The 23,017-nt window shown below is 45.5% G+C and overlaps 1 protein-coding gene across 2 annotated transcripts in view; it reads left to right on the forward strand.

Annotated features, from left to right (window-relative positions):
- AOAH (acyloxyacyl hydrolase) overlaps positions 1-23,017 on the forward strand; it is a 173,102-nt gene that overhangs the window by 48,499 nt on the left and 101,586 nt on the right. For both annotated transcript variants that reach the window (XM_006275476.3, XM_019483408.2), the window contains exon 6: positions 10,260-10,319. In XM_006275476.3, coding sequence (XP_006275538.2) covers positions 10,260-10,319 — 60 coding nt within the window. The remainder of the gene's footprint in view (positions 1-10,259; positions 10,320-23,017) is intronic.

The raw sequence follows: 23,017 nt of genomic DNA on the forward strand, positions 1-23,017 counted from the left end.
AATGTACCTTTGGAAGCTTTAGGGTTGAAAACCCCTTTGTCAGGCTGAGGAAGTACCTGCAGTTGGTCCTGGATGGAAGGAATAGTAAAGAAGCCAGAGCCTGGCCTGGCACGCAATGCAGGCAAGAAAGCCAGTCAGTGAAAATGGAAATGGAGGCATCGGGGGGGAGGGACAGGCTGGGGTGGGGGGTAGGTGGGAAAGGAGGATGTAGCAGTGCAGGTAAAAGTGCAGAGGTGTCAGATGTCCAGCAGGTCACAGTGTGCCAGAACTCCACTGTGTATATTGAGTCCAGGAGTTTCTGTACCTACTGCCTAGGAGGCTGATGAACTGCAGTTCATCGGCCCAGCTCTGAAAAGTGGTTTGTAATTTCAAACAAGCACCTAACCTCATCACCAGAACTGAAGCCAACTTCCTACAGCTCAAAACACAAAACCTGCCAACTATCTCCAGTACCCCCACAAACTGCACAGCAAAATCTATCAAAGATAACAAAACCCAACTACCTGTGGGGGCACATTCCTCATGAAAAAAACACTCTACCTCTAGTCTCTCAGGCCTGATGCTGAGAGGGAAAAAATTATAATGCAAACTGCTTTTCAGAGCTGGGCCTATGAACTGCACTTCATCAGCCTCCTAGGTAGTAGGTACAGAAACTCATGGACTGAATATACACAGTGGAGTTCTGGCACACTACGACCGGCTGGACATCTGACACCCCAGGTGCCTCCGCACTTTTGCCTGTGCTGCTGCATCCCCCTTTCCCCCCTACCCCCACCCCAGCCTGTCCCTCCCTCCCTGATGCCTCCATTTCCATTTTCACTGACTGGCTTTCTTGCCTGCATTGCATGCCAGGCCAGCCTCTGGCTTCTTTACTATTCCTTCCATCCAGGACCAACTGCAGGTACTTCCTCAGCCTGACAAAGGGTTTTTCAACCCTAAAGCTGGCATCCTGGGCAGCTAAGCTGAACTCACCAGGAGCCTCACAACTGCACAGCAACCAGCAAGCCTCAGGCCTGTCAAAGATGTGACAGGTCTGGGTGTTCCCCATCCAGGACTTTGTGCATGCGTGCATTAGCTGGAGGTTATGGCACCTCCTACCCGCTTTTCACCAGAGGATCATTGGTCCTGGCATTTATGGTTCTGCTGCACCGCCAGCAGTCCCACCAGGCCTCCCTACCCTGGCAGGATGCAGTTTTAGTGGTCATGCCCAGGACCTGGGGCCTCCTCCTTCCCCATAGCCCCATCCCATACCTCCAAGTTCATCCTGGCAGGGGAATGAGCTCAGCAGGGACATGTTCTTCCCCTGCTAGCTGATGATGCAGTTAGTACCCCTTCAAGCTGCGAGTGGGGCATTACTCGGCTTTTAAAAAATTTAAAAAAGGAAATTGGTGCAGATGGAGTGAGGAGGGTGGCACTCAGTCCATCTGCAGGTGGAGCTTGGGAGACCCCAGCAGTGGGAGGTTCACCTGTAGGAACACCAGCTGCTCCATCCAAGTAGGATCCAAGCAGATGCAGTAGGGTATGACAACATCTCCAGCAATGCTTAACACCCTCTCGCTTGGAACACAGATCGGTGGACAGGACAGGTGTTGCTGGACAACCATGGCCAGATCCTGCCACATCTGGCTGTGGCTTGCCCAGTAGACCAAGGGGTCGCAGTCCAGTGGCTCCACATCCTCAGTGAGATAGGTAGCCACTGAAGCCTCGGCGCTACCTGCCTGAGGCTGGGGCCTGGTGCATTCGGACCCCAGCATTGAAACCATGCCCATGGCTCACATTAGCAGTGTCTGGCATGGAGGAGACTGGCTGGTGCTAGCACCAGTGCTGGCACGGGAAAGTGGATCCCCTCTTCCACATCCCCTCACCTCTGCACTTTGGCCTCCCTGACTTTGTTCACCAGCACCTGTGTCCAGTGATCAAGGGTTTTGGGGCTGCCATTGCACATGCTCCCCTTGACCCTCAGGTCACACATGCCCACCATCTTGTGGACTGTACTGGACTGCAAGGGATCCAGCCGTCTCCTGATGCCCTCCTTCAGCCACCTCACTGGTGCCTGCACATCTGGTGACAGCGGCCTGCCCCAGCCAGGAACATTGATCCCCTGGAGATTCTCCATTTGGGTCTCCAGTTCCCTCACTATGAGGATCACCTGGCTGATGAGGGCATCACCAGCGCTAAGGGTCTCGGTGGCCGCAAGGAAGGGCTTGAGGACCAGCAAGTTCCGGGAGATGGTACCCCACTCAGCTCTGTTCGGGGGGGCACTGATCCCAGTCTCCCCAAGCAAGGCCATCTCATGGAAGGCCTTCTGTTGCTCCACCAACCTCTTGAGTGTCAGATATGTGGAGTTCCACCAAGTCTCCACATCCTGTATGATTCTGTGCTGCAGGATGCTCAGCTCTGCCTGTTTCTCCCCCAGCATCTTGCCCCCCTTGATGCTGCAGTGGAAGTAGCCTGTCACCTTCCTGCATTTCAAAATCAGCTGGCTTGTAGCAGTACTGGTGGCAGTGCCATCACCGGCAGCCCTGTCCACCTCCAAGGCAATCCCTCACTATTAAGTGCAGCCTGTGTGCCACACAGCAGATGCCAACAAAGTTGGCATCACGGACAGCCTTCACCATATTGGCCCCATTATCAGTGACCACGAACCCCCGGGTGAGCTCGCCCTGCCCAATGAGCCACCCCTGCACCATGCAGTTCATGGTCCCCATGATCTCCCTTGCCGTGTGGGACTCATCCAGCACCTCGGCTTGCAGTAGAGCCCACCAATGGCCTGACTGATCACACCAGTGCCCCGTGAGAGAGAGGTAGGCATGATAGCCACCGTGGATGCTCCAGATGTCAGAGGTGAAGTGCAAGGCTACCTGTGGCCCTGCCTTGTGCAGTTCCTCCCTCATGCCTCAAGTACTCCCTGCATGCCCCATACAGGGAGGGTACCACCGCCCTGCTAAAGGTGGTGCATGCGGGCACTTTGTAAAATGGGGCCAGAAGTGCTATGAACCGCCTGAACCCTGGCCACTCAACTAGGGAGAAGGGCTGGCTATCCAGAGCAAGCATCTCCCCAATGCTCTGGGTGATCTCGCCCACCTGGGAACGCGCCCCCCTGTCTGGCCACCTTTCCCCCACTAGTCCAGGGTGGCCTGCCTCTGCTTTTTGGCGAAGGGGGCTTTGGAGCGAGTGGGGGACTTCCCTTTCAGCACACTCACACTGGTGCCAGCTGGCGAGGAAGAAGGTCAAGGCGGCGGTGCCTCCTGAGATACAGCAGCATCGCCATGGTGGAGAAGAGTCTCATGTCCTTGCCATGGCTCATGTGCCTTCAGCAGTGCTGGCAGATGGCAAACCCGGGATCATCTGCCACCTCAAAATGACCCCACACTACACTACATCCCTGCTTCTGGGTTGAGGGTGAGGATCCTGCCTTTCCCTCCTTCTCAGCAGGCTGAGGCTCAACAGCAGGAGGAGCTACCTCAGCTGAGCCACTTGCCTCCACAACCTCAGCCTCCTCCGAGGTGCTGCTTTCTGGAGGAGACCTGGGTCTAGGGAAAACTTGAGGGGTGTAGAGCACAAACTCCGATTCCCCCTCAGTCCCCAGAATTGCTTGAGCCAGTGCACTCAGCATCCCTGGTTCCCTGGCAGTGGGAGGCTCACGCTGAGAGCTGAAATTGGAGTGGAGGAGACAGTGATTCCACTGCTGGTGCCTACTTCTGGACTGAGCAGAGGTGGTGCAGGTGCAGGGACATCAGGTGCAGACACTGGTCCCACCTCCTGGCTTCCACTGGCAGCACTGATGTCATGGCTGCCTGGGAAGAGAATGGGTCTGTGTTTGGGAAGGGTGGGGCTTGCAGCTCTAGTTCTCTCCCTATCCCCTCTCCCTCCCCTGCCAGAAGACCTGGCACCTGCCTTTCCAGCATGCTTCATATTGATCTTTCCTGTGCTGCAAAAGGTCTCTGTGTGTGTGTGAATCCTTTTGTATTGTGTGTTTTATTCCCTCTGTTGCGTGCATGCATTGGCCTCTTCTTTGCTTGTTTGCTTCAGTGTTAAGGGTTATGTAAAAATTGTGTGCTGTCTGTCTGTCGTCTTCTGCTATGAATATCTGATTTTTCTCTATATTGTCTGTGTATCTGTCTGTCTGTGTGTGTGTGCAAGCAATCTGTGCCTACCTGCACAGTGATAGATCACACTGGCAGGGAAAACACACTTTTCTTTTTTCAAAGTTTCTACAAAAAAAAAAAGCAAATATAAATTCAAAGAAATAAATTGAATAGTAGTACTAATAATACTTGAATAGAATAGCTAAGCTAAGCTAAGCTAAATCCTACCCACTCCTTTGTAACAAGAAAAAGGAGCAGGCAAGGTCAACTAGTACTGACCTAGCAAGCCACAATGCCTCAGTCTGAGCAGTCACACAGTTGCTGACAGGGAACAAGCTGGGAAAAGACACAGCATGCCTCCAGACAGAGGCTTTTATGCTGTTTTTAGTCCCACCTCACAGATGCTGCCATTGGAAAGGCAGCCAGGGAGAAATCCTTCTCACTGGCCACCTACAGCTGTCGGTCCCCCCCCCCCCCCCCCCCCCCCCCGGTCTTCTAACTGTAAGGCAAGCTATCCGAAGTGTCCAAAGCATCTGAAGTGCTTTGGACACTCCGACCCGCTTCAGATAGCTTGCCTGAGCCCATGCTTCGATCCAGGCATGGCTCTTCTGATGCTGAAGTGTCTGAAGCAGCACTGGATCCAAAGCGCTATCCAAAGACTCACACAGCCCTACTACATACCTATACTTTTATACATGGGGGACTGGAGGGTGTGCATCATTTGTAGGCAGAACAATGCTGAATATAAAAATGTATACAAAGAGCAACCTGTTTTCCTATGAGAGAGGTTCTGCTGGTGGTTATTCGCATACTTCATTATCCTGGTATTGTTCACTGTTAATTTTTGACCCTTGAATTTCCCAGTTAATTAATTTGCTTTGATCCGTGTCTAAATCAATTATAATGACATGCTAAATTTTATCCACAGGAAAAAAATGTTGATGGCAATTACTTGACATGCAAATATATGCTGCTTTAAGAATCGAAGCTGGCATGCCAGTCACTCAGTATGGCAATATCGCTTGGGTTTTTTTTCCCCAAGTACTTTAGATCTGCCACTTGGCAAAATATGTGTTTTCTCCCCATTGAAGTCCTATAACTCCATCCAGATAAATATAAACTTTCACTGAACTGTACCATTGAGCCTTCAAGTCTAGTGGATTTAAAGCTGGCAATTATGTTCTTATGCTGGCCTGTAGGAGGGATTGCTAGCAGGCCAGAGTGGAAAGAAACAGTTTGTCCTGACTTACCATTTTGATCAGAAGCAGAGCACTGGTGTATTTGTGATATGATAATATAATTTTTCTTTTTCTTTCCTTTTCAGACCTGTTCAATGTTATTGCATTTCTAGGCTTATTAATTCTTGTAAGTTACAGAAAAGGACCAGGAATTTCTTAGGCGGGGAGTTTAGTAGAGTGGATTTTTGGCTCTTCTTGTGCTAGATGCTAATGGCAAAGACTGAAACAGAAAGGCAAATATTCCTCTGGCCAGTACAAAGATTATCAAAGCTGGCCTAATGCATGCATGACAGCATATGGATTCATATTCTTTGATACAAAAGAGCGTTATTCAAAAAGTAAATTGGATAGGTAATGGAAGTAAGACTTTGTCTTAAGCTCAGGGCCTAGTCCTGCAAGCGCTCTACAGACTCAGGCTAGGGGGATGCCAACACTTTCTCCTGAAGACCTCAGCATGTGATGTAATGAAATCCCATGCACAAAGTGTCTTTCTCATATTGTTAGAGCTCCTTTTGGTTTTTTACTGGCAGTTTTTTTTCTATGTATGAGAATGTCAGTGAACTAGTATCAGGATGTTCTGCAGAGTAAAGTATCATTCATTAAACCAGTTCCTCTCCTTTCAGTATTTTGCATAAATTTGATCATGAACAAGAGAGGGAAGAGTAGACATCCTTATTACTTAGCTACAGTAGATGAAGTTCTAGCTTGATTGTGCTCCAGCTGATGCAACAAGTAGGGATACATGAGGTATCCTTGACAATGAAGAGTCCTTTGTCCTGAGAAACTAGTGCGGCTCTTCTTTACAGGATTTGGGAAAAGACTTTTCTAATTCACGCAAGGTGTATTTGTCACCAGCATGCTGCTTAAGTAAAGTCCATAGTAGTTCTCTGTCTTTTGGCATCCAGTCAAGGAATTGGTGGGAGCTGGGGACAAGACAGACTTGATGATGCAGCATTTTAAACCAGGTGCATTTGTGCTATGAGACTAGCTGGAAAGCATCTCCTCAGTTGGTTCATGGCCCATTTTCTCTTGTGCTTTCTCTGACCCTGTTAGACTGAACACTGGACAGAGCAGTATCTCCTCACTTTCATCTCAACACTTTCATACAATATCACTAAAATAAGAAAATATGCAATATGTCTAACCAAATTCATCCATGGAGGCACAAAACAAGAGTAAAATGAACCTGTTGGTGGGAATTAGCAGCGGTCAACAATTCTTGGTTACAATGTTGACCAAAGTGTCTGCTGATTCCCAGGATTAAGCCCTCAAATAGGTGCTGTCCCAGGTGAAGTGTTTGTGTACAATGTAATAATGGTCAAGCTAAGGTTGCTTCATGCTGTGGCTGTTCATGCCGGTAGGCGGATCTCTGACACTCAAAAAACAGCAAGCGTTAAACTAGTAGAAACACTGACAAAAGCCTAAACATAAAAATCAGACTCCTTGCTGTTTCCTTTTCTATCCAGACTGCCTGCTGTGCCCTAATAGCATTTCTCAACATTTGGCAGGTTCCAGCTGTGATAACCAGTGGTTTGTGTTGATTTGACCATAGTACTTCTGCACAGGGCACCCCACAGCTTTCCTCTAACTTTCAGAGGAGCAGATCTCTGGCATTACAGCTGTCATTCAAAGTTGTGGTGCTTGAGGCATAAGATGGTTCCCCCCCTTTCTGAATGTGCACAGCATAGCCAATAGGCAAGACAAGGTTCTTTGGGCAAATCTGCTATCTTCTATTAGACCAACTGAAATAGTTGGAAAAATTCTTCTTTGCAAGTTTTCTGATGCAAAAACCCTTCTTTTGGCTGAGGAAGCATTTGCAGTTGTTCTGTGCTCCTCCTTGATGGGACAGAATAGAATGGAATGGAATAGAATAGAAGGAGGCCAGTATGCAAGAATGCCAGTCAGTGAAAATGCAAATTGAGGCAGTCAGTGGGTGAGAAACAGGTAGGGGGGAGGGGAATGTAGATCTGATGATAAGATGTAGCTGGTAAATAGTAGAGAGGTTATCTGGAGTATCAGATGTTGGGCAGGTTATAATTTACCATAAATCCCATGTCTATATTTAGTCCTTGATTTTTTTGTATCCAGTAGGTTGATGGAGTAAAGTTCGTAGGCTCATCTGCGAAAGGTGTTTTTTAATTTCCCTTTGAGGATTAGAACTGAGAGATTGGAGAGAGAGTGATTGTCTTATAAGAAATGTGCCCCCACATGTAATTGGGTATTCTCACCTTTGATAGATTTTTGGTGGGCGTTCATTCTGGTATGCAGTTGTTTGGTTTCTCCTGCATATTTTCCATCAAGGCATTTAGTGTACTGGATGAGCTATATTACATTTCTGGAGGTGCAGGTGTAAGATCCAGGAATGCTGATGGTTCTGTTGTGGGGCATAGTTATTGTGGGGGTGGTAGGGATGTGTTGGCAGGTTTTACATTTCTTGTCATGCATGGCATGATCCAGATATATTAAGTGTGTTTTGGGCCATAGGAAGTTTGCTTGTGGTGATGAGGTTGGTGAGGTTAAGTGCTTGTTTAAAGGCTAGGATGGAGAGGTTCTTCTGGGAAGAACTTTTTAAGAATTGGGTGGTCTTGTATTATGGATTGCAATTGTTTGAGGATTTTCCATATAGGTTCCAGGGAGGGATGATATGTCATAACTAGTGGTGTGCGATTCATGGGGATTTTCTTTCTGTATTGTAGCAATTCTTCACGTGGTATCCAGGTGGCTCTTTCAAAAGTGCAATGTATCTCTCTGGTGGAGTGTCCTTGTTGAGTGAAAGCCCTTTTGAAACTTGTGAGGTGACAATCACAGGTGTTCTCCTCAGTGAAAATGTGGTGGTATTGAAGGGCTTGGCTGTATATTACAACTTTCTTGGTGTGTTTAGTGTGATTGCTGGTTCTGTGCAAAAATATATGTTGGTCCATGGGTTTCTTGTATGTAGTGGTTTGTATGTTACCATTCTGAATAGTGATCACTTGTCTCTTAAAAGGAAATGTTGGTGCTGGAGTAGTCTGATGGAGGGGTGATGATTATTGAATTTCTGATGGAAATCAATCAGAGATTGCAGGTTTTCATTCCAAACGATGAAGATGTCATCAATATATCTTAAGTATAGCAAGGGTTTGATGGTGCAGTCCTTGAGGAATTCTTCTTCCAGGTGGCTTATAAAAAGGTTGACATATTATGGGGCCATTTTGGTGCCCATAGCTGTGCCCATGGTCTGGAGGAAGTGTTGGTTATCGAAACTGAAGTTGTTGTGTGTGAGGATGAAATGTATAAATTCGGTAATATCTTTAAGTCTGTACTCTGAGTTGTTATCTTGCTCTCGTAGATATGTAAAGTAGGCTTGGATGCCATCCTGTTGTAGGATGTTGGTATAAGCTGGTAATGTGACTAGGAGGGTGTTGCTGAGAAAGCAGTCTATGTTTTTAAGTTTTTGTAGAAAGCCTGTTGTGTCTTGGACAAAACTCGCTCTTTGGGTGACAAAAGGCTTTAGGATTGATTTGATAAAACCTGATATTTCCTCAGTTAGGGTTCCATGCTTGGATATGATAGATCTGCCAGGGTTCCCTTGTTTGTGAATTTCAGGGAACATGTAAAAATTTCCTGGGTTAGACAGTGGGTGGATCAAGTTCTGTAGGGTTTTTTTTGTAGTTCAGATGGAAATGATTTGATGGTAGTTCTGAGTTTTAAGGTGAAAAGGGGAGTAGGATCTTCCTCTAGTTTTTTGTAGTAGGTGGTGTAGAAGAGAGATGGCTTCTTTTATATAGTCTTCATGGTTAAGGATAACTTATAGCTCCTCCTTTATCTGCTGGTTTTATTACTATTTAGTGGTTAGATCTTAGAGATTCTATGGCCCTTCTCTCTGAGAGGGAGAGGTTGTTATGGTGGTGTGTGTTGTTGATTATTTAATTGTTCACTCTTTCCCTGAAGCAGTCAATATTGTGTTCAAACTTAGAATTTTGTCCACTGTGAGGTGTCCAACCTGATGGGGTGTTTTGGTGTTGGGGGTTGATCTTTTCTTCAATGTTGTCAAAGGATGAAGCATTGTTGGAAAATCAACCAGTTAATCAAGTTTTAAGTGTAACATCTGTCAGGGGCATTCAGCTGTTATGTAGGTCTTTGTGTGTGCTGCTGGGAAGTTTTGGGGATATCAGAGGTACCTGCATTTAACCTACCTGTGAAACTTGGGTTTTTCCTCTTGACATACCCTCTTTTATTGGTTAGATTGTCCCCTTTTGCTGCTCTGCCTCCCTGTGTAAAAATATACACTCTTTTATAACACCTACAGAATGACTCATCAGCACAAGTGTAAGCGACTCAGCTGGGGAAAAAAATAATTTAGTTGCAATCTGTAAGCTCTTGCCCTTAAGGGTTGGTATTTATAATACAAGAAAGTATAACAACTCAGTCTTCTCAAGTCCTGTGACCATTGGGTATGATGCTCTGCTTTCCAAAATATATCTTCCTGTGGGTCCTCTGTGTTCCAAGACCATGCAAAACTGGATGGCAAGTCTGAATTTAACCATTTCAATAAGGCCAAGATGTTCTCCTTCATCTTGTCACAACAAGATGGACTACTTTGATATGTGTGCCCCTTTTCTGATCATCTTGTACCAGAAAAATAGATTGCATTTCTGTATGACTCACTGCAGGGTTTTGTCAAATGTAACTAATGAATAAGATAAGAATCTCAAATCCTATCCAGGCTTTTTTCTAGGGAAATAAATGATGCCCTCATCCAAAATAAATGAACTCTTGAAACTAAAGTGTTGTGGATGGTGATTAGATAATTGATTGTTAGTCCAATAAGAGATAGTTGATGATGGACTTGTAGACCATTCTTTATTTTGTGAAATGACTAATGAAAGAAAGGTAGCAAATATTTGAGGGGGAAAAAATGACTTGATGTTTTCCTTTCTTCTTTTTCTTCTAGCTGGGGCTAAATGCTGCTCTAAGAAAAGCAAGAAGGATTGTCAGGAATTCTGAAGTCCTGGTAAGACATAAGTGGCAAAAAGTTTTTTATATAATGATTGTATTTTACCAGGGTTGAAGAGTTTATTTTGCTTAATTTTAAGTCCATTTGAACATTATAGATTTGAAATGCTGACACAAACTTTATTGACTGTGCATTCTGCTTAAATGAGACTGGAGGAGAGATGTTGCAAAGAGAATACCCAATGTAAAAACAGATGGAAAGTGGAGTAGAGTGAAAAATACCGAGGGACCATAGGAGAAAAATAGAAGTTGAGACAGTGATTTTACCAGAACTGTAAAAGAAAAAATACTAGAGTCTAGATCTTCCAATGGTTAAAAGGTGCAGGAGGCAAAAAATCTGATCTTTTCATGTACGATAATGGAGTGCCAAACTCCTCATTGTAGCCTAACTCCTCAGTGGTTTATCCATCCTTAAAACCTAGCATAAAGACCATTTATCAAGAAAAGCATTCAGAAAATTTAATAACAGGAAATGAGCTCAGATTTAGGAATAGAAGCCTCTTGATCTTAATTATTTTAAGACTAGCAGTTCTGAACTCTCAAACTCAGTGCCCACACCCAAATCCCCTAAATCCTCTACTAACGGTTTATTGCAGCTCTTCTCTATATTACTCTGTATCTGTTTAAATAGACCCCTATTTTGCCGCACTTCCTCACACAAGTAACTTCAGGGCATGCCTATGTCACTTCCACAACACTCCTGACAGCCCTGCTGAGAAGCATGTCTTGCCCACCCACTCCTGCTCTGCATCTACCAAACCTGGAAATGAGGTGGTGAAGCTGCCTGGGGGCGCTCCTCCACCTCTCCTGCATGCCAGAAATCTGAGGAGCAGTGGCAGAGATGTCCTCAATTTTGGGTTTGATGCACACAAAGTAGAAGCAGTTGGATGTGCTATCCTTCTTGGCAGCTCTCTCCAAACTTGCAGAAGCAGAGTAAACCCATCTCATTGAACTTAACCACTAGGGATAGACATTATACATAAACCGGTATAAGTGATCAGAAATCATTTAAAATCTGTAACACAACAGAAGTTCAGTGCACTTAAACCACTTTCAAAATTAAACCAGTTTAAGATAAACCTAGATGGATGTAGTATCAGTTGAATTGATTTGGGTTAAATTGTTTTACTGAACTTCTGTTCCAGATCCCCTTCAGATTCAAGTTAACCCACAGTCTCCCAGCATCCTACCTCCCCCACAAACCACACCCCCTCACAGGGTAGGCAGGCTAATCTTGGCCCAAGCCATCTGCTCCAGCCCAGCAGAGAGGAATACTACAGTGCCCCCTGGCTCCTGGCTTGGGCCGCTGTAGGTATGTGGCTGCATTTCGGGAATCAAAAGTTAATGTCTGTTCTCTTGTGTATCGGTTCAATCTATGCAGATTAGACTAACCTGTGAAGACTGAATCGAATCAAAGCCTTGGGCTTTTTGACATCTGTACTTACCCAACAGGGCTGATCAAGTGTTTAAGCTGCAAAAACATGTAGGGAGTGTGTATAAAAAGGCAGACCTGAGTCTGCAGTGCCTACATAGTAGTAGGCATTTTATAGAAATTGGGAAAGGCACAGAGAATTTAAGTTTAAGCACTGCTGATAATAAAGGCAGAATAGGGACAGGGAGGGAGAACAGGAATTAATCATAAGAGGATAGAAACATTTGTCTATCTGTGTAGGCCTCTTGTTGATCAAGACCAAGAGTAGGTGGGTAAGAAGATTTGGGCAGCAGCTCATGCAAGACTTTCTAAATAAACAGGAGGTAGCAGTGCAGCCATATCCAAAATCACTATAGGAGCTGCATTATACTCAGTGTTAAATGCTCTGTCTCCATTGGCCCTAGTAGTACTCTGTGCACATGAATGAACTGAGGGCACAATATGACCCTAATGCTAGGTATGAATCCAGGCACTAAGCATCAAACACCATCAATGCTGTAGAATCTGGACCATGGCTTCAATAGCCATATGTCAGGCCTGTTTGCTACAAATCCTGTTTACATTCTTGACTGGAGCACAAGCTTTTTCCTATTTCTCCAGTGTGACACAATCCTGTCCTGTGCTCTTCCTTCCCCCACCCCAGGTTTTTAAACCATTTTCAGTCTTGTGTTACTGCTGATTGCCTCCTGTTTCTCAACTTCACTCTTCTTCCTCACCCAGTCACTCTAGCATCTCCTGAATACTTGGATCTATTGCAAGGGGAAAGACCTGAACCAAATACCTGGATCCAAACACCATTGTAGTTTGGTCTTCTGAAATTCAAACAAGGATCTGGGCCAGAGGTGCCAAGTATATGGGGGCACCAAGGGCCCTGTCTGCCCTCGGAAGGAGAGCTGTCGCCTGAAATGCATAAACTTTCCACATGTCCATCTGAAATGCATAAAAATTCCCACATGTCCATCATCTTGGGGATGATGTCATGTCCCCCTCCCTGTGTGCAGCAAAGATAAAAGTCGGTGCCTATAATCTGGGCCCAAATTTTACACATTACTTTTTTATTTATCATGGGTTGAATTAATGCAAATGCCTGTCTCTAACCTATAAAATAGCAGGGAAAAAGGGAAACATTTTAGCTTGTTGCCTGACTTCATGTTATGAGTTGGCTCAGACATTTATTAAGTTTGCTTCTAATTGTCTTCAGGCATTTGATTCCAGAGCAAATGTTTTTGCTGTTTGCAAATAAATTATTGATATTTTTTCTTCTTGAATCCTCACTGCTCACAGATATGAAAATTGAGAAGCCTAATTAGCCTTTGGGCTAATGCCAAACTGGGATGCCAAGGAAATAAACAATACACTGTAAATAAGGGCTCAGCTCATGGAGAGCAGCAACAGCAGGATCATGCTTTCCATTGAATACATGTTAGTGATAGTCAGATATTTCTTTCACAACTGCATTCAGTTTCTTTTTTTCCCATCATTTGATAAATTTAAAATTTACATACCTTAATATCTGCAGTTAGTGATTTGACTCAAATCATGACTATTAGATTTAGCCCACCATCAAGTATAACATGGAGGTAACATACATATCGGTATACATTTAGTTTTGGGGAGCATTCCTTCTCCCCCTGCCCTTGCCAATTCTTGATGGTTGGGGAGCTTAGGTGGACTTATACCCCTTAATGAGATTCTGCCTGTTTTTCCTTGCATGCTTCTCCCACTTCTGAAGCTGAAATGGTGACCATCAGGGCTTTCAACCGCTATTAGTGTGGTGTACAGGTCAGTGTTTCCTCCAAGTGAAGGATATACAGTTATGTCTGACCTTCGTATGTACCCTCTACCCCAATTTGCCCCTTGTCCAAAATGAGGGAGATGAGTCAGGCTGTTTATCCAAATAGTGCTTATCCCAGTGAATAATGACCATAGGTCATTTGTAAACAGACTGCTACAACATAGAAAATCAAATTGAATTAAAATAAATGTTTTTATTACATTGGTTGGGCATTTCTCATGCTCAGTTGTAGCATGTTGCCTGGAATTACCCCTGTTATCCTTAGAGAAGCATATTTTAAAGCTTGAAATAAAAAATAATATAATTCCCTGGGTTTAAATGATCTTTTGAAAATGTAGCCACGTACTTTCAGTCCGATGGAGTTTCATTTTTGATTTAGAGCATCAAGAAAGCAAGAAGAAAAGAAAAAAAAATCTTCATTGGGCAACAGAGCCTGTGAGATATTTGTAACATGCCATGCCCTGTCAAGCCTGTTTGTCTATATGGCAGCTGGTCCAGAAACCACACAAGATTAGTCAGAGGACTGTCTGACCAAACCAAATACATCTGAATAGCAGAGCATTTCAAACCATACTTTTATAAATCCATATTTTTTAAAGAAGACAGGAAGAAGGATAAATGTAATGCAATAAACCTCCTCTACTGACCGCTTCTCATCTTTTCTCTATTTGCCAAGTATGCACACACACATGTACTGCAAAAAAACACAGCCCATTGTGCGGGCCGGGCCCCGATCCCACCTTCATCGCCATGTATGGCGGTGATTCCGATCCTATTCTCGCCGCCATGAGCGAGCCGGGGGCGAACCGGGGCAAACCGGACCCGTCTTCATTGCACACGGGCTGTGGCCAGCAGCCCGGGCACACGGGGCTGGAGAGAACCGCGGGGCGGTTTAGCGCACGCGAGTTAGAATTAGTTACGGAGGCGTAATGGTTGATTGAAAAGATTGTTTACTTACACCCAAAGATGGTATCGGTGTAGGCTGGACAGGTTTCCAGGCACAGCTCCCGCTTGGATCCTCATTAGAGGAACACGACAAATCGATTGCTCCCATGGAGTTTGCTAGGCTCCACGGGTCCGGTTCGGTTGGGTTCGAAAAGTTTCCCCGGAGTTACTTAGGCTCCGCGGGTCCGAAGTTACAGGAAAGGGATACGTCTAGGATTGCACTCGGCGACGGGGAGAGGCTAGAAGCTAAAGCTCCGTAGGCTCGGTTCCATTGCCTCTATTGCCTGCTTAGGGGAGGCGCGTCGGGTCCGTGAGGGTCCACAGCGCTTGGAGATCTTCACACAGAATCTCTCTCGTCCTCCCTCCTCCGACTTGGGCGGAAACTACCCAAGCCTTTTATACGGCTAGCAAACCAATCGCTAGCCGCCACGTGTGCCTACATTAGGAATGGGCCAATAATGTGGCGTAAATCCTAATACAAATGGCGGGAACTTCTTTACAACATGTATCACTACGATGCAAAAGAGATGCACCCTGCAAAGAAGCTGTAATCTGGCGGGAAATCCCCCGTTGCACCAGAGTTCTCTCTTGCAGCAGAGAACTCTACCGTGCAAAGAAAGTGACAAATTGGCGGGAAATAATTTAGCGGTGCCGAAGCGCACACACAAACAAAAAATCACAACTTTGGGTTGTGACATCCCCCCTTGCTGAGAGCATAGCTAAATTATGCCATACTCTTCCAAGCAATCTAGAGTTTTGTCGTGATCATCAAACGAGTCAACAAGCCAACAAACAAATATACAAACATAAATTTGCTGTCCTGGGATCAAGTTACATAACAATCAAGAAATAATAACCAACATAAACACATAATCTGATTCATAACAAAATTGCACGATCAGGGCTTCAGTGGGCGTCGCGATGAGGTCGTGCATCAGGCCCTCACTTCCTCCGGTGGTGTCATCCCTCTTAGGGCTCTTCCTCGCCACGCGCTCTGAATCTTGGATCTGTAAACAAAAAACTCTCAAAACAGATTAATGACCTATTTTAACAAACTTAAACAATTTTTAAACGATTCCTATGGCTTAATTAGACGAAATCGTCGAAGATTCATCATCTGGTTCTTCCAAATAATGGAAACCTAACTCATAAGCTAACTGCCATTGGCCTACGTCCCCTAAAATCCGAAGCTGCTGCTTGTTAAGTCCGGAACGCTGTAGGAGAAATCCAAACATGTATCGCTCCTCTAGGGTTCTCGGTGGCAGTGTTGGGAGATCGGATCCACGTCGTCTGGTACCCTGAGGCTTGGTCGAGTGTTGACAGTCCCGATCAAAAGACAATCTTGGCTCCATCAGGATACATAATCTCGGCAATTGACAGAGAAGATTACTCACGGGTTGGTTTACCATTGGAGTGAGCAGAATTCGAAGAACGACGATGTTCTTTTGTCCGTAGATCTCGAGACAACTGTCTAGGATGTGAGAGGTTAGCGGAATGGTTCCAGGATCTCGCAAGTGACGGTGAGGCCATGGTCTTATCCGCTGGAGTGATGTTAATCCTAGCGCACATGCTCTCGGGTTCCAAGCACAATACGAGACGCCGATGATTGCCAGCATAAGGTGATCTGCGCCGACATATTCTGGCCGTCCTGCATGCCACACGTGGGCTTTTTGACTAATCAGTCCTGCAACAAGCGCTGGCAGTGGAATAGGCCAGTGAGTATTACATGTTATCATGTCGATGTCGGTGACATGTCCTCTACTCCACGAAGCTTGTCTAACTAAGAAGCTTGCTTCTTCTTGGTTCAGCAGGTCGGATCCAAGTTCAATGACTAAACGTCCTAACCATACAGCTAGAGTCTCTTCAGGTTGAATTTTTGATGCTCTGCATAAATCCTGCAACTCAGTTTTGGTGCGAGCATAATAAGTAGTAGCAACTCGACTAGTTGTTGTTATAGAACAAGCTGCTCCTTCGGGAGTTGATGTTGTCATAGGCGGAACTGCTGCCGCGGGGGTTACTGCTGCTGTTATTGCTTCAGGCAGAAGGGGCGGATGCACTCCTCCACTTGACTCTCTCCTTCATCGGCAGGAAGGCGTGGTCGGCCGAGACGCCGCTGTGTCGCTAGGCGGGGTTGCCGGCAACGACACTGCGTCGATGGGCGGAGTCGCTGACCGAACTCTCGCAGGTTCGTTAGAAGCTCCACCCTTCTTTTCCAGTTCCTCCACGCGGTCTCCCTCTTGCTCGGCGCCATCTTGAACTGGCGTTTCAGGCTCCTTTTTCTCAGCCACTTCTTTGACCGATCGGATCGCCATCTGCAGCTGGGTTTTCAAACTTAAATTCTTTTGCATTAGATTCATTAAAGTACGAATAATTGCACTACCTTCTCCCCCCTTGTCGTACCGCAAGGCCACTCTTTCATCCGCGGGGCGCTCCTCCGTCTCCAGATCTTCGCGGAGCTCAGATGGAAGCTCGCAACCCCGTAATCTAGACATTATCATTCCCGGGGGAAATGGGCCGATGGGCTCCGGTTCTTCACTCTCCCGAGCATATCGTAGGCATCGGGCACACTCCCGGGTGAAAGTCGGCTTCGTTTCGCCCGCCGGGTTGGGTTCAGCGAGGGACACAGTATCGAGGGGCCTAAACAGGACCTGCTCATCTCTCATTATACACCCGAACGCCGCAGGGAGCAAGTACACTTCCCTTTCTCTCGGGGTTCCGTCTTTGGAGATTCCCTCTTCTCCCTTTAGCGACAAACGGCCGCTCACAAATCTTTCACCCGTTCCACCCGCCTGGTGGTAAGCGATATGTATCTCTAATTCTTCAAAACTTTTCACTTGGCGTTGGTTATCGCGCCAAGGGCAGTTCCTAACCAATTCTAACTCTAGTGTGTTCTCTCTTAATTCCGTCTGAGTTGTTACGTGCGCATTCTCTCCCGATCCCATCCTCGTCGCCATGTGCGGGCCAGGCCCCGATCCCACCTTCGTCGCCATGTACGGCGGTGATTCCGATCCTATTCTCGCCGCCATGTGTGAGCCGGGGGCGAACCGGGGCAAACCGGACCCGTCTTCGTTGCACACGGGCTGTGGCCAGCAGCCCGGGCACACGGGGCTGGAGAGAACCGCGGGGTGGTTTAGCGCACACGAGTTAGAATTAGTTACGGAGGCGTAATGTTTGATTGAAAAGATTGTTTACTTACACCCAAAGATGGTATTGGTGTAGGCTGGACAGGTTTCCAGGCACAGCTCCCACTTGGATCCTCATTAGAGGAACACGACAAATTGATTGCTCCCACGGAGTTTGCTAGGCTCCGCGGGTCCGGTTTGGTTGGGTTCGAAAAGTTTCCCCGGAGTTACTTAGGCTCCGCGGGTCCGAAGTTACAGGAAAGGGATACGTCTAGGATTGCACTCGGTGACGGGGAGAGGCGAGAAGCTAAAGCTCCGTAGGCTCGGTTCCATTGCCTCTATTGCCTGCTTAGGGGAGGCGCGTCGGGTCCATGAGGGTCCACAGCGCTTGGAGATCTTCACACAATCTCTCTCGTCCTCCCTCCTCCAACTTGGGCGGAAACTACCCAAGCCTTTTATACGGCTAGCAAGCCAATCGCTAGCCACCACGTGTGCCTACATTAGGAATGGGCCAATAATGTGGCATAAATCCTAATACAAATGGCGGGAACTTCTTTACAACGTGTATCACTACGATGCAAAAGAGATATACCCTGCAAAGAAGCTGTAATCTGGTGGGAAATCCCCCGTTGCACCAGAGTTCCCTCGTGCAGCAGAGAACTCTACCGTGCAAAGAAAGCGACAAATTGGTGGGAAATAATTTAGCGGTGCCGAAGTGCACACACAAACAAAAAATCACAACTTTGGGTTGTAACACCCATAAAGCAGAGCCAGTACTTCAGGCTTTCAAGAGAGGGGATACCAAGCAGGATCATTGTTTCAGGATTCTAAAATAGCTCTGCAGCCACTATGGGAATACTCTGCTGGAGGATGGGAAGTGGTAGTCTATTTACAAGACTAATCCGCTGATCTAGAATTTGACTGATAGGATGTATCTGTGGTTTATTCTCACATCTGCCAATTCAGGCAAGTTGGCCTCAACTTGCCTGGTTTCACTGCAGCCTCCTGAACAGTTCACGCAACCAGAGGCAGTTTACTTGAGCTAGAAGCTAGTATGAGCAGTGCCTATGTGCATGTATCAGGACAGGCACGTTAACAGCTATTACTGTATCAAGGACTCAAAAGTACTGCCACTTGTCAAGAAACTCAGGCATGTCTAGATAAAAAAGAAAGTAGATGCAAGATGACTATGTCTAATAAGGGACGATAAGCATCTTGTATTTGCTCATACACATCACATGTGGGTATTTTATCAAAACAAATATGAATAAGTATTAAGGAATGATTTTGGTTTTTATTTATTTATTTATTTATTTTTAAGTAGAAGGCAGGGTTGTTTAAAACTATTAAAATATTTGCTAAAATGGCATATTTTAGCAAATGTAGGATATTAATAGTCATTATTAGAAAATGTGAACACCTCTAAAATTTTTACTTTATTTTAAGGTGAAGCAAATATGCTCATTAACACTAAGTCATCCTTGGGCAATGGCAGTGAAAATAGGCATTCTTGTAAAGGGCTTTGAGGTTTAATGGGAGCCACACATCGTGTAGCCTTTGGGGCTAGATTGTGCCTGCAGAGTATAGTCCTGTGTAAAAATTCCCTTGTGCCTGTGGGCATGCAGTCTCCTGCCTTCAGGTCACCCACATGGTGCTGTGGATGGAAGCAGAGGGAGTGGAGCTATTTCTTTACCACCCACTGTGGCATATAGAAGGAAGCTATTTTTGCATTCTCCTCCGTGCAGGTATTGCAGTGGCAGCTGGCCTTTACCCAGGCTATGCAGGAAAAAAAGGCAAATTTTGCATATACACGTTATTTGACCCGTATGATCTCATCAAAGCTGTTACAACAGCAGCCTCTGCCCAACTATTGCATATGTGAGATCTTTGAAGTTAATGTAGCTGCAGTTTGAAGCTTTTTTCAAATGCCTGACCCAAAGGAGAGAAGAATTAATGATCCTGAGATGGGGAGAGCATAAAATCAGCAGAACTAAGTCATTTTATTTTAAAAAGGTGGATTTCAACCAATTTAAGGAGACAGTAGGCTTGGTGCCATGGAAAGACAGACTGAAGGATAAAGGTGTCCAGGAAGGCTAGAAACTTCTAAAAGGCATGGTATTGGAATCCCAACAAGAAACTGTTCTGACACAATAGAAGCACAAGAAGAATAGTAAGAGACCAATGTGGCTATACCAGGAATGTTTGGGATGCCTCGAATGCAGAAGGAAGCCATACAGACAATGGAAAAATGGACAGGTCACTAAGGAAGTATACCAGGAAACAGCAAGAACTTACGGAGAAAAAATCAGGAAGGCAAAAGTAAAAAATGAGCTGCACCTGGTAAGTCATCAAGAAGAGTTTCTAAAAGTATGTTGGCCAGAAAAGAAAGACCAAGGAAACTGTGGGTCCATTGTTAAATAAACAGCCAGCGTGAACTCTTAACAGAACATGCAAAGAAGGCAGTGCTGCTGCTCCGCCTCAGTCTTCACAAAAAAATTAAGCTGCAACCAGACACCTAATACGAATTATTTGGTAAAGGAAGAGGACAAACTGAGGTATGAAATAACAAAATAAGCATTCAGAGAGCTTTTGGTGGGTCTAAATGAATTCAGGTCAACAGGGCCTGATGAACTTCATCCTAGGATACTGAAGGAACTGGCAGAGGAAATCTCAGAGTCCTCGACAATAATGTGTATGAAATTGGGTAGACAAATGAGGTACCAGAGGACTGGCCAGTGGCCAGTGTGGTGTCCCTCTTTAAAGAAGGTAAAAAGGCGGACCCAGGAAACTATATACTGGTCAGCTTCACCTCAATACCCAGGAGGTTACTGGAGCATATTATAAGGAAGTCTGTTTGCAAGTATGTAGATGACGAAAGGCTGATCACAAGCAGCCCTCATGGATTTACATAAAACAAACTGCACCAAACAAACTTGATCTCCTTCAACAAAGTAACTACTTGGGTGGATGAAGGGAATACAGTGGATATAGCACATCTGGACTTCAGCAAGACTTTTGACAAAGACCCACATGATCTCATAAACAAATTAGAGAAAGGTGAACTAAATTAAAATACTATGAGTTGGATAGACAACTGGCTCAATATCTGTAAGCAAAAAGTAAGTATAAATGGATCCAAACCAGAATGGCAGGAAGTTTAGAATGAAATTCTACAGGGATCTGTCCTGGGCCCAGTGCTGTTCAATGAATCTATTCATGATTTAGATGCTGGCATAGAAAGCTTCTTGAGCAGTTTTAAAGATGACATGAAACTGGGACAGACTGCCAATGCACTAAAGAACAGGAACACAATTCAGAAAGACCTTGACAGGTTGGAAAGTTGGGCAGGAGCCAACAGAGTGAAGTTCAATGCTGATAGATGCAAGGTGCTACACCTCAGAAAGAATAATCAAAAGCACAAATACAAAATGGGTGACACCTGTCTTGATGACAGCACTGTGGAGAAGGATCTAGAAGTCTCGATGGATCACAGACTCAATGTGAATCGGCAGTATGACAGCTGCACAAAAGGCAAATGCAGTTTTGAAGCATTAGGTGCAAGCATTAATAGAAGCATTAGGTACAAGATACAGGAGGTGATAGTGCCTCTTTAGTCAGCACTGGTTAGGTCTCATCTAGAGCATTGTGTGCAGTCTTGGGCTCTGAATTTTAAATAGTGCTTGGAGAAGTTAGAGCAGGCCCAGAGGCAGGGTTAGACCAGTTGTTATATTAAGGATCAAAACAGAATTTTTACCCATGGTCAGATTGGAGCAGACTGAGAGATGTGGCCCTCTTCCTTGGATTTCTCAAGTGTATCTCTTGTGGCATCAGCCCATTGATCACTGTTGTTCCACTGCTTTACGTGTGGCAGATTAGGATGTTATGCCTTGTGGCTGTGTCAGGGTTGGCTGGGTAGTTTTACTACTAAATTAGACAATGGATGGATATGAGATGGTGTGGGTAGGAATGATGCTGCCTCTGGCAGGGGATTGGACTAGATGACCTCTGAAAGTCTCTTCTAGCCCTACTTTTCTATGATCCAAAGAGCTTTTATTCTACTCACAGCTAAGTTTAGACTTAAATTTGCCTGTGAGTAGGATAAAAGCAGTATGTATTTATTTATTTATCTATTTATTTGAAGCACTGGATTGTCTATTCAGAATAGCTTTGGATCAGACTGTGTTAACTTCAAAGGCTTTGCATACTGCAGAACATCCTGACTTAGGCTGATGCTGAGAAGCTGACAGCTTGAGTAAAGGTGCCACAAGTCTTAAGATGTTAAAAATCTTGACCTGAAGGGGAAAATCATTTTAAGAGTAGAATATATTTTTGCAAAGACTTATTATTAAAACTTAACACAATATATTCATACCTCTAGAACTGTTCAGAACAACTGAGTATATTAACTTGTGGGATGGAACTGAGCCTTTGTCCATTTTATTATTACTACTTCAATAGTGAGAGAGTATGTCACAGCACCCTGTTCATTATACATTATTTATATCAGGGGTTTCAAACTTCTTCAGCCCTGCAGGCTGGATGAGTGGCATGGAGCTGATCTGCATGCTGGATTGGGCCCATGAACCTCTTCCTCCTTCCTTGCCACAGTATACCTGAATTGTGGTATAGTGGTTGCTCCAGCCAGTCTGGACCTGTACTGCATGCAGCACAGATCCCAGAGTAGCAGCTGTGCTGTACATGATGGTCACTAGGGCTGTGCGAAGCTTCAGTCCCTGATTCGATCTGGAGGAGATTTGGCCCAATTTGGTGGCTGAATCTCCAAATCCAAATTGAATCAGAGGATCCTTTAATTTCTCTGAATCGAATTGGAACCCTCCAAATCGATTCAGAAAGCTTCAGAGTTTCGGACATAGACACAGCTTTAAATGTTTTTTCTATATACCTCTAGGTAGCAGGCGGCTTGTGAATGCTTTAATGTTGGGGCTCATGGAGCATCCCACAGGAGTGCAGGGGGCTCCCCTGCATGCTCAGCAACAGATCCAGTAGTGGACCAGAAGCACGTCTGGTCCAGTTCCGGGTCTGCTGGGGAGCGGAAGTGGACCGGAAGTATTTCCGGTCCAGTTCCAAGTTCGCTGCTGAGCACATGGAGCCTCCCCCACCCCCTGCACTCCTGTGGGACACTCCATCCACCCCAGCATTGCAGCATTCACAACCCACGCTGGTACCTCAAGGTATGTACAAAAAACTTATAAAGTTGTGTCTGTGTCTGAATTGCGGATTCTCTGAATCAGCATCTAATCTTCAGGTTTGGATTCAGGCAAATTGAATCAGGGACAGTGTTCCGAATCAACAAATCAAATCATTGTCCCTGGCTCAGGCCGAATCCAAAACTGAATCAAATAGGGCCTACTTCACACACCTCTAGTGGTCATTCCAGCTGG

Source organism: Alligator mississippiensis, chromosome 5 (assembly GCF_030867095.1).
Source record: "Alligator mississippiensis isolate rAllMis1 chromosome 5, rAllMis1, whole genome shotgun sequence".
Classification (NCBI taxonomy): Eukaryota; Metazoa; Chordata; order Crocodylia; family Alligatoridae; genus Alligator; species Alligator mississippiensis.